The following is an 11,589-nucleotide window of genomic DNA, read 5'->3' as shown; positions in this document are numbered from 1 at the left end:
CTGCACCTCGCCGTTCCGGGGAGGCCCTGCCCCGCGCGCGGGTCCCCCCCAACACCCTCGACGCGCGCCCAGCCCCGACCCCGACACTTACAAAGGCTCTTGCGCTGCGCGCCCCGCCGCCGACTCCCGGCGCCTCCAACCCCCACCGGAGCCACGGATCCATCTCCCCCAAAACTGTCCCCACCCCCGCCCCACCCCCAGGCTGGCTCACCCGGCTCCCTCTCCTGCCGCCGACTCGGGCAGGAGGTTCCCCGCAGCTTCCTCTTCCTCTGACCTTTTCCTGCCGGTTCTCCCCGCTCACCTGACTGGCCCGCCCGCGTCCGCGGGCGTCCCTGCTGCCCCCTCCCCGGAAAACTCTCACTTCCCCCGAACCAATTCTCCTCTTTTATTTAGACCCACTATTCCTATTATTGTTATTATTATTATTGCTACTACTATTACTATTATTCCCCGTCCTTATGCATTTGTTGCCCCACCGAACACAGAAACTGGGTGGATAAGAAGCGCTGAGCCCTCCTCCTGGGGGAAATTCAGAAAATTGACCATTTGAGGAGAGGGGGGCAATACGAGCACATCTGAAATCTATAAAATGGGGGAAACAGCCATAATGAAGCTGCTATTTTTATTACGCGCAAATTATTCATGACTTCTGGTAGCGCTCAGTTCGTAGATTCAGGGCCGACCAAGGTGCGCCGTGCAGCCGCCGGCGCCCGCAGCCGCCGCTCCCGGGATTTTCGCGTGGAGCAAGGCTGCCATCTAGCGGCCGTCCTGAGAAAAGGCGCCGCCGCCCCCGACTCTGCCAGTTTCCCTGGGAGCCGGCCACCCCGGCGACAAGCGGGGAGAAACTTTCGCTATTGGCAGCAAAGGGAGAGGGAAACAAGAGCAGGCGAGAGAAAATGCATCGAAAGCCAGGAAATGGTTCATACAATCGTGAAGATAAGCTTTAAAAAATAAAAAGGTTGAGGGGGTGAGAAGGAAAAAAAAAAGCCTGAGCTTCTTGCTCTCCTGCTCCCCATTTCAAGACCCCAAGTTCTGGCGGAGACGGCCAAGCAGTGCGCCGTTTCTGGCCCGTAAAAGGGGGAGCCGAGCCCTTTTCAAACGAATACGATTTGTTTCAAATTCCGACGAGAAACAATTGGGCTTTTTAGTAGGGGGTGGAGAGGAAGCCTGAGAGGGTGCCGTGGGGCTGGAAAAGGACCAGGCGGTTGCCCGCGCCCAGACGTCTGGCCCCGCCGGACCTGAGTGTGTGTGAGTGTGTGTGAGTGTGTGAGTGTGTGTGCGCGCGGGGGGGGGGGTCTTTATGACGTCCGATTCTGGAGGGGGTGTGAGGAACAAAGACAAGAGTCCCGATTGCGTTCTCTAAGACATTTGCGACAACAAAGTGTTTTCTGTCCCCGTTCCCTCTTCTCCCCTCTTTGCGCCCTGGGGCCCCGGAAACCCCAAGCCCAGTTACTGGACGTTGAAGGTGGGGGCTGTGACAGCCCCCCACCCCCAGGCCCGAGCCCAGACCCAGCTGCGGCTCTCTGAGCTCAGAAAGTTTCCCCTCACTGTTTGCTTTGCTGCTGTTTAGTTTCTTAACCTTCAGAAATTTATACGCTATAAACTTTTATAGCGGTCATATTCTTTTATTGCCGCGCACACGGCATTGAATTCCTCTCCCGGCTTCTCTGTCTCGCACTCTCTCGGTCTTCCTCCCTGACTATCTCGGCTCTCTTTTATGACAACAGATTTCCCCATCTCCGGCTTCCCAGCCTCCGCATCTTCGCCTTTGTTTGTCTTTAAAGAAGCCACCACGGCTAAGGGCCCAGACGCGGCTGGAGGCTTCCCCCGCGCCCTCACGCCCTACCCTGCAACACTGCGTCTGGTCCCAGCCTCGTTCTTTGCCTTTCCTCTGGGCTGAACCCGGCCTTCTCCGCCACGCGCAGCCCCAGCTGGCTCCAGGGAGCCGGGGCAGTGGAGGAAGACGAGTCCACACAAGCTCTAAAGCCAGATTCCTTTTCCATCCGGAATGGAAGGAACCCTTGCAGGATGGGGTGCCAGGCCCCACCACATCCTGGAGCTCCACCTTCTCCAGTTCCGGCTGGGTCTCTGATTAGTACATCCTTTTGTTCGCTGGAGAGGGGTAGGCCTGGCCTTTTCACTTCCAGGATCCTTTCAATCGGGTTATAGGTTATGCTTTGTCCCTACCTCTACCCGGACCGCAGGGTCCTTGCAGGCTGCTCTGGGGTGGCAGCGTGGGAGTCTCCAGGGGGTGGGAGGCGGGCTCCCAAGCGCCAGCCCGGCAGAAGCCAAATCCCAAAGCCTGGATGGAAGGGGCAGAGCTGCCTGAGAACAGCGATCTTCCAAGGAACTCGAGTGGGGACACCAGAGTCTGACAGGGCCAGAGAGGTGCCTCCCTCAACAGGGTGCAGCTCTGGGGTCCAGCTGGAAAGGGGGTTTTCTCCTGAGACGATGCTGTCCCACAGTCCACCCTTTCTTTCTGCCTTTGGGAGCAGCCTTCTCAAGCCTCCACCCCTACCCACCTCCACCCGCTTTAAACCAAGGCAGCTTCCTTTGGCTCAAACTGGCGCCTCACATTCCAGGTGGGGCTCCTTCGGAGTGGAAGAAAGGACAGCACAGCCTTCCGGAGGCCTCTGCCTACCCAGTTGCCCTGCTGTGGGGAACAGCGGGGGGGAAAAAAAGTTACTGCCTTCTTTGCTTGCATGGTGTTTTAAAGTGGCCAAACCAAGGTGACACCCTTGGCCTCCCCTCTCTACCCGCGAGGGAGTAACTGCCTCCCGGAGCTGCACGGCCGGCCCTGCCTTCCCTCTCACTCTGGAGTCTGTGGGGAGACCCCCCAGCGCAACTTCGGAGGAAGCAAAAGCAGACCCCCTTCCCAACTGCTCATCTTCCCTTTCCTCTGCCTCCAGTCGCCCAGCTCTCCTGCCGGAAGGCTCTGCTCCATCAGCTCCCCAGGAAGCCTGCTCTGCAAGGTCTAAGGAGAAACTTCCTGGGCACAGGGGCCTCTGTCTCTCGTTTTCTCCTCACACTACCCCCTTGGAACTAGGATCTCTACCCCTGGCTGGGTGAGGAGAGCCAACACAGAATAAGACACAGGAGAGATTTGTTTTCTAGAGTGATATATATTTTTGTTGTTTTTCTCAGTTTTTTTTTTCTTCCAAAAACAATCAGAGCTCTAGGCCCCTTCCCCTCCCCGTTCCCACCCACCACCCTCCTACAGAAGCAACAACTGAAGACAGGCGAGACAATCACCCCCCCCCCCAAAGAAATCACAAAACACAGCACAATTTCACGACAGCCACCGACAAAGCCAAAAAGTTCTACTGGAATGTCCCCTTGCAGGGGCGGGAGACGCAGAAGCAAGAGTCCACGGAACTGAAAGGGGCTGGAGAGGTGGGGGAGCAGGGGGCGGAAGGGGAGCAGAGGGTGAGCTTCGGCGCGATGATTGTTAGGTGCCGTTCCGCCTCTTTCCTCTGCACGCGGGACCGTTCCCCAGAAGCGTGCGCTCAGCAGCCGCGCAGATCGCCATCCAGGCCCGCGTCGCCGGAAGCAAAGATGGGCGCTGGGGCCCTTCTCGTTCTGCGCTGGGGCGGGCAGCCGCCAAGCCGGGGGTTCCTCCGGACGTGGGCGGGGTGGGGAGGAAGGAACACGCCTAATGCCACTCGCTGGAGGCCTCGCTCTCCTTCTCCCCTATAACTTACCCAGGAAGGGAGCTCAGGAATCGATTCTCAATAAATTCTCCATGGGACTCCGCTGCCCTGGCTTTCTCGCCTGTGGCGGGGTCGACCTAGCAGGGGACGGAGGGCGGAGGGGTTTTCTACAAGGGGGAGGCTTGACTCGCTGGTGCAAGGTGGATTCGACCGAACAGAGATGATTTCAGAGCCGGGAGGATGCGGAAGAATGCAGGGGCCGGTGGAGAGCGAGAGAAGCTACAGTCTCAGTCAAGCGGGGCGCGGATGAACAGATGGACAACACTGTCAAGGCTTACGACCCACGATCTGACCTCCTTTTGTTGGGAGGAGAGGAAAACAACATGCAGAATTAGACAGATCCTGCAACAACACGTGTGTGTGTGTGTGTGTGTGTGTGTGGAATACCTTCATAAAACCTAAGATACCTTCCTCAGACCGCCGCTGCCTTTCCTTGCCCTTTCTAGCCCACCCGCTTGGGGGCTGCGTTTACCATACCCCTGGCCCTCGGGCAGGGCGGGGTGGAGTGGAGGGTTCTGTGGGGTCAGTGTTGGGGTGGTCCGCCCTTTGGGCTGCAATGCCTCATTCCGAGGTGTGTCCCTAGACATCTTGCTGTGTGTTTGCATCAGGGACAGAATCTCGCCTGATGGTCTGCCGGCTGTTCTGACAGATCTGAGGTGCACTTGGGAGGCCACCTCATTGGAGCCTTGGCTGTGAGCTCCCCCCTTGCACTGCTGCAGGCTCCAGGCTGTATGCATGCGGGCATCTGGTGGGCTGTTTGCAGTTGGGGTGTCCCTCGGTGACTTTGGGATAGGTGTGGGGGAGACCGGAAGGCTGGAAGCCAGGGGCTGGGGCTTCCCACAAACATCAGAGGGGACTGCTAGGGGCTGGACTAGGGTCTTCCTTTCCTCGTGGCCCATCCCCTTCTTAGCAACCAACTACATCTAGCTTCTAAATTAACAAAACTTTCTCCTGAGGTCCAGGGAGAAGAGGGCTGGTAAGAGCCAAGGAGAGAGGCTCTGGGTGGCAGGAAAGGACTTTGAGGAGAAGGACTCCCTTCCCCACTCACTTGACTGTATCCCAGACAGCCCTGGCTTTGCAGCCGCCACTCATAAATAAGCGTGAGGGGGGAAAGGGGTGGGAAGTGTATGGGGGGGGAGAATCTTTACTCTTTGCCCTGTTCCTTATTCATTTTCTTCATTTTCATCCGACGGTTCTGAAACCAGATTTTGACTTGTCTCTCACTCAGATTGAGGAGTCTGGCCACTTCGTGCCTACGGTCCCTGGTGAGGTACATATTGAACAGAAACTCCTTCTCTAGCTCCAGCGTCTGGTATTTGGTGTAGGGACAGCGCTTTTTCCGGGAGGAGCGAGCGTGCAGCCAGTTGGCAGAAGGGTTGGCTGAAAGAGAAGCAGCGATAGAATCAAAGAAAGGAAGGGAGGGGGTGGGGGGTGAAGGGCCCTCCAGTTCTCCTTCCAAGAAGGCTCACCCCTGGTTTCCACTTCCCACCTCACGTTGGAGAAAGGGGCACCTGGGCCTTCAGGTTCCAAGGAGGGGCCTCAGCAATGGGCCATGGGTTGCTAGGGACGGCTCCAGGTGAGAGGTCAGTTGGACAGGAGGGAGCCAGCCACGTGCCAGGCTGCTCCGCATGCCCAAAGCCTTGCCTGTCTCGGGTCCTCATTCAGTCTCTTCCTACACTCGTGTCCCAAACGGTGAGGACTCAGTCCGATCCTAGCGTGGCCAGCCCCTCCCAGCACCATGGGCCGGTCTAACCAGGGGTGGGCGACCTGAAGGGCCCTGGCTCCAGGCCTGCGAGGTCAGAGAAGGACCAGGCTGGGGGAGAGCAGCTCCTGTTCAGCCACAGCCACGGGACGGCTCGGCCCTTCAGTTCAGCCCCAGGACACTGTGCCCTGGTCACAAGCTCGAGTCCCTTGGCCACATGGCAGCAGGCATGTGTGTCTGTGTAGACATCTCCCCCCCGCACACACACATACCACAAACACAGGTCCGCACGGAGAGGCACCAACACCCAGCACACTCCAGTTCACAAGCAGCCCCAATTGCAACCATCCATCAACTCCGGTCTGTGGACGAGGGAGCGCCAGGGGCTCACAGATAACTTATGGTTGCAATAGTCTCCCCTTTTCCGCTCCTGCTCAGCTCACATTTTGGTTAAAGCAAGTTCAGGGAAATGGGGAAGCAAGAATGTGCCGGTCCCCTTGTGGGGAGCCATGGATAATGGGGGGAGGGGGGTAACAGAGAGTCATTCACAGCACACCGAACTCCAGCGGGCTCCGTGTGGCAAAGGGGAACTGAGAGCAGGGTAATCGAGTGGAAGGTTTGCAGGGGGAGAGGAAATAAAAAATATATCCAGGCTTCTCTTCTCCTCACTGTCTCTCTTCCCACCCTGGAACTCAAGAAAAGTTGCCACACGAAGCAGAGCTATTAGAAATAATAGCCGCCCTCTGCTTGATTCCTTCTCTCCAAATAAAAAAGCACGGAATATATTATTTTAAAAATAATCTGGTTCATCCTACACTAAGTACCATGTCTTACCAATTTGCAGCGCTATTTCCTTAATGTGATTGCCTGTGATGGGACCCACATTCGCATTAAATATGAAAGAGGGAAGAAAATGTTAATAATTGATTCTAACCAAACTGCTGCCTTGCAATAATGGGTTTTCCAGGCAGTTGGGGTTTGGGGGGTGGGGGGGTGTCTGTTTGGGTGTGAGCAGAAGAAGGGGGGGTCTGTTTCGGGAAGAATCAGGGTTACTCAAATGCCGGCTCTTATGATTCAACCTGGCTGCTGGGACCCCACAGGGACCTCAGGGGAGTGGGGCAGTAGGGCTGCCCCAAAGGGCCTGTGCCCCGCTCTGTTGGTGGGAAATCTGGCCAGGCAAGGAGAGAGTTAAAAAAAATCGGGTCCCCACTCTCCCTAAAGAGTAAGAGGTGAGGACTTGTCCCCACCAGCCCGAGGGTTATGGGTTGGGGTTAAAAGCCCCCAACGAATGTTCTCTTTTCAGCCCTGAAAACCAAACACACGAGCCTCACCACCACCACCCTCAGCCAGCAGCACCTCCAGGAACTGATCCTCCAGACCTGGGTTCCTGGCGGGGGCACTTGAGGAGGAGCTGGGGGGTGATGAGGGACTACTGTCGGAGGGCACCGTCCTCCACCTCTCCGCAAGCCTCGTTCCCCATCCTTCCTCTCCCCAGGGTCCCTCTGGGATCCCTCCTTCTCCCTCCGGCTGTCGGCCCCAAAGTTCGGAAGAGATCCCCGACTCCCTGCGAGGCGGGCAGCACCAGCTGGGGCCAGGGAGCCCCGTGGAGAGCAGCGGGGCGCTGCAGAAAAGGAAGCCGCAACCCTGGAGTGGATGCCAAGGAGGGGAGGAGGAGGCCGGGGGAAGGCTCCGGGGAGGGGCCGGCGCATCCGGGGAGGGGGCTCCGTCACCGGTTGCTGGGCTTCCCCGCCCCTCCGGGCGCCGGCTGCCGACCCTCAGCCGCTACTGCGCGAGAGCTGCTAGGCTCAGTTCTCCGCCAAGCTGTTGCATCGCAAATAAAATCCTAATGAGCCCCCTCCCACTTCCCCTTGGCCGGCTTTTACGGTCTGAGCGTGGCGCGGGGAGCTCTGCCAGCCGCGCGGGCCCGGGCAGCCCCATGCGCTCCCACCCTGGCCCGCGCGCGCGGGCACTCCGCCTCGCTGGCTGCCTCCCCGGCCCCGCCAGCTCCTGTCTCCGCCCAGCCTCTTCCCGAGCTTCCAGCCAGGTCCCCGGGAGTGCGGGGCAAGGGAGGCCGCGAGAGCGGGGAGCCGGTCCCAGCGCCCCAGGTCCCCCCAGGACTCGGCGTGGTGGGGGCGTCGCTCCTCCCGCGGCCTCGGGCTCCCTTCGGGGCACCCGGCTTGCTTCCTTCCTTCCTTCCTTCCGCCCTCTCCCCTCCTCCCGGCTCGCTCTCCGGCCACCGCCGCGGTTTCCCTTCACATTGTCCGCAGTTTATTGCCTCTCCCGTCCCCTCCCCCTCGCCTGGCCTTCGGCCTGGGTATCCCTCACTTTTTATAACTTACTTTGATCCGGCCTCTCTTTGTCCTCGCTTCCTTCGCAAATTTTATTGTTCCCGTAGCTGGGTCTTTGATTAGACAGGACGGCCTCCCTGCCCGCCGAAGTTTCCAAACTGTACTCGGGCGTGCCCTGTTTGAGCAGCTCCCCCGGCGCGCCCAGCAGCGGCTCCGCCTTCACCGCCGCCGGGCCCTGCCCCGCGGCCGCCTCGCCGCGCGGCGCCGGCTCCAGCCAGGTGCGGAGGTACCTGCTCTCGGCCGGCGGGACGCCCTGGGGCTGGATGTAGGGGTGGTAGACCGACGGCAGGCTCCCGGACGCGTGCGGGCTCAGCGGCGCCCAGGAGGCGCCGAACACCGGCGCTTTGGGCTGGAAGCTGCACGAGGGGAACTCCAGGTGCTCCGCGTGGCCCGGCTGCCGGGGGCTCGCGTACTGGCCGGAAGGAAACTTGGCTGGAGGCGCGTCCTCACTCTCGTGACTTATGATCGAGTCGACATAATAGCTGCTAAGCGTCCCAGAAATGGACATTCTCAGACATTATCCGGGCGCTCGCAGGGGGAAGGGAAGCGCTCGCGCGGCGGCGCCCAAGCAGGGAGAGAGGTGGCACCCAGACCGGTGTGAGGGCTTTCGGACGCGACCCCCCCCCCAGCCCCCCACCCTCCCACCCCCACCCCCTGCTCAACTTCTCAGCCAACAAAGTACAGTGGAGCAGCCCGGCTCCGCGCTCCTTGCAAAATGATTGGTCAAAGTTTTTCCGACTGCCTGATAAAGCGTCAGCTCCGACATAAATCAATCCGGCTAGGGGGCTGCGCTCTCCCTGTCATGCGTCCGCACCGCATTCCATATCGAGGATGGATTGTTTTATGCTGATGCAATGTGCTACCACGTCAGGGCTCGGGCGGCCACGTAACCTCAGCCCGAGCAGCCGGCCTCCCGGTCCCCCCGCCTTTTGCAGGAAGGGGGGCTAGTTCTCGACGTGGGGCGGCGGGGGCGGAGGAGAGGCGGAGGGAAAGCAGCGGGCTGCCTCGGGAGGGACGCGGGCTGCGGAGCCCTCTCCCCAGGCGGGCCTGAGAGGGAGAGAGCCCCAGCCTGGGAGCAGCCAGAGGGGCCCACAGCACGATTAAAGAGGAAGTGGTCCTGTCCCCCCACTCCCTGCATACGCACCTCCACTCCGCCCCGCGGGCCCTCGTTTCCTCTTTTCTGTCCCCTTGACACAAAATGTTTATTAGACAACTGCGCAGCAGCCATCCACTGGAAATGACGGGGGATAGAAGTTGGGCATTTTTGAGACGTTCTTCTTTTTTGGAGGGGGCTCTCTGTGGCCGTTTGAGGAGGCTGAAGGGCCCAGGGTCTTCTCCTGACCCCTCAGTAGCTGAGAGGGGAGAGGAGGATGTAAGGGGGTCAATGTCCAAAAACCCTGTCCTAAAATGCAGCTGTCCTGACATCAGAACCGTCGTGAGTTTAAAGGGATCCACCAGGCCCTGGAAAGTTGAGCCTCTGACTTTGATGCAACTAGCCAAAGCTCCTTTAAATGTCTCGGGCCTCCCTCTGGCCCTGGCCAAAAGGAAGTATGGGGGTGAGGGGGACAGCCATTTCTCCTTTCCTCAGCTGAATAACAGGCCAGGCCCTGAGAACCGCCCAGATGGGGGAGCTGAACTGACAAAGGACTGAGGGAACTTCCCCTAAGGTGTCAGTGGAGCGGAGGTGCGGGAAGGGGTTCAGAGTGATCTCCCCTCTTGCACCCGGTGAGGATGGAGCCTTTCCCCTCTCTCCTCCGGCTCCTTTCACCTGACACTGTCCCTCGGAGAGGTTCCCAGACACCGGGGTTGGGCGCCAGCACGGACAGTGAGCCCGCGGGGTCAGCCTCCTGCTCCGCGGCTGCCTTCCCTCCTGCGACTCTCTCACTGGAGCTGCCAAGCCCCCTGTTTTGTTGTTATCAATCCTTCCAGCCCCGAGCTGGGATCCACACACACACACACACACACACACCCCGAACCCCACTGGCTGGCTCCCTGGCTCCTCTTTGCTCTTCCAGTCTCCACCCTGGACACAGCCACTTCTTGTGGTGTGGGTGCCCAGGGAGGGTGGCCCTCGCGTGGCATTTAGGGGCAGGCAGGGGCAGCTTTTCTCAGCCTTCTCCGGCCCTGGGTCCTTAACACACAAGCTGTCCCCAGCCCCATTATTTTAACGAAAGTGGGGCCATTCTAATTTGATGTTTTATCTTTTTGGCCATTTACCCCTCTGCCCGTGCAGAAGGCTGCAGATCACCTCCGCACACGCGCACCCTCCCACCCGCCCTTCTTTCCAAATGAAGCCATCTCGTGTCATTACGTGTGAAATACGAGGGCGAAGCGCCATATTTCTTCACATTATGGCGATTTCAAAATGATTTTTTAAAGATCAATGCAGGCGCCCAGCCGCCCCCCTCCTTTTCCACCCCAGCGCTCCGAGGGCGACAGCCCAGCATATCCAGAACTGAACAGCTGGAAGATCTGCTTTTTCCATGGGACCCAAGTGTGGAGACAAAAAAAAAAAAAAAAAAACCACATGCAAATTCTTCTAAGTAGCGGTAGGACGCTTGGGAAAGTGGAGGGAGCTACCGGACTCGCCAGCGAGAAAGCTGGGCGCAGTGTGAATGAATCACAGTTTTAAGGCAAAGCACCTGTTCTCAATTTGCCAGATGTATGGAGTCTGCTGTTGGCTTTACCTGTAATAAATATATTCTTCAGGAAAAAGATCTCTCCTGCCATAAATAATGGTGTTATGAAGCATGGCGGGCTGAGTATATGGCTTTGTGCAATATATAAATTAGGGCCCAAAAGGACATGCGGACTGGGGGCAGGGACTTTTTTTTTAATTTATGGAGAAGTCACAGCGCTAGGCTGCTCTAAAGACGCAGGCTGCGCGGGCACTGGACTCCGACTGCAGCCCTCTGGTTGCCACTCCCCACCCTGGATTTGTCGCTCAAGAGAGCAGTCAAGAGGGCCATTTAGCGCAGGGAGGAAGTTAGAGCTGGAAGAGCATTTAGGCCATGGCCCCTGCCCTACCAGCGTGGGGCGTCCCAGCAGGCAGCGTCCAGGTTGGGGGTTCCTGTCTGCCTGGGGAGTTGCCCCGAACCCCCTGGTGGCTCCTGGGTGTTGAATAAGGAGAGGACCCAGACCTCTTTTCTGAGACCAGAGCTTGGCCTTAGCTCACAAAGAAGCTGGAGGGTGGGAACAGTTTCAAAGTGACAGGCTCTGCGGGCCTCAGGCCCCTCAGCAGAGGTGACTGAGAGGAAAAGCATGAGCCAGCACCGGGCCCTGGCGTCTGCACCGCAGCTCACCTCCCTCCAGGTGGGGACTCGATGCGCCAGGCAATGAGTCCCACGCAGACAGGCTTTTCTAGAAAGCACTGTTGCTCCAAATCGGAGCTCAGCTCCAGTTCAGGCAAATGATTACATGGTTGGTTGAGAAGGAGCCCCTTGTTTGGGTGTTGAGGGCCTGTGACCACCTCCCCCCCAAACCTTGTTTTTTCTCCCAGACAATGGCACCTACCAGGCCCGAGGGAGGCGAACAGGATTGCGGCCCCTGGAGCACAGTGTCTAAAGATGCTTAATAGGGGTTGGTTGAGTGGGGGTCACAGTGTCCTGAGGGAGCAAACTGCTCCCCACCCCACCCCCAATCCTAAAGAGAAACAAGGAAAACCCTGCCTCCCCTCCAAGCCTCTTGCCATTCCCTGCACAGGAGCGGAGCCTGCACACAGCTGGGGCCAGTGTCGGGTGGCTCCGGGAAGAGCAGGGAGGGTAACTCGGCAGCCCCTGGCCGCACTGGGGCCCAGAGCACAGCTGAGTGAGGCTGAACATGGCCAGGA

General features: G+C 58.8%; 1 protein-coding gene across 1 annotated transcript; it reads right to left on the bottom strand.

Moving 5' to 3' along the window:
- Positions 1-3,171: 3,171 nt before the first annotated feature.
- On the bottom strand, positions 3,172-8,375 carry HOXB9 (homeobox B9). The gene is made up of 2 exons (XM_028522091.2): positions 7,752-8,375; positions 3,172-5,090 (listed from the first exon to the last, which is right to left on the bottom strand). Exons 1-2 carry the CDS (start codon positions 8,266-8,268, stop codon positions 4,855-4,857), a joined length of 753 nt encoding a protein of 250 aa, XP_028377892.1. The 5' UTR covers positions 8,269-8,375; the 3' UTR covers positions 3,172-4,854.
- Between the last annotated feature and the right edge of the window lie 3,214 nt (positions 8,376-11,589).

This window comes from Phyllostomus discolor, chromosome 8 (assembly GCF_004126475.2).
Source record: "Phyllostomus discolor isolate MPI-MPIP mPhyDis1 chromosome 8, mPhyDis1.pri.v3, whole genome shotgun sequence".
Lineage (NCBI taxonomy): Eukaryota > Metazoa > Chordata > Mammalia > Chiroptera > Phyllostomidae > Phyllostomus > Phyllostomus discolor.
The sequence above is the reverse complement of the archived record's forward strand: the minus strand, read 5'-3'. Positions and strand labels throughout refer to the sequence as shown.

Coding starts and splice junctions, on each gene's coding strand:
- HOXB9 (XM_028522091.2), bottom strand. CDS start 8,268: ATGTCCATTTCTGGGACGCTTAGCAGCTATTATGTCGACTCGATCATA. Junction 5,091..7,751: donor CAAAGAGAGGCCGGATCAAA/GTAAGTTATAAA, acceptor CTTCTCTTTCAG/CCAACCCTTCTGCCAACTGG.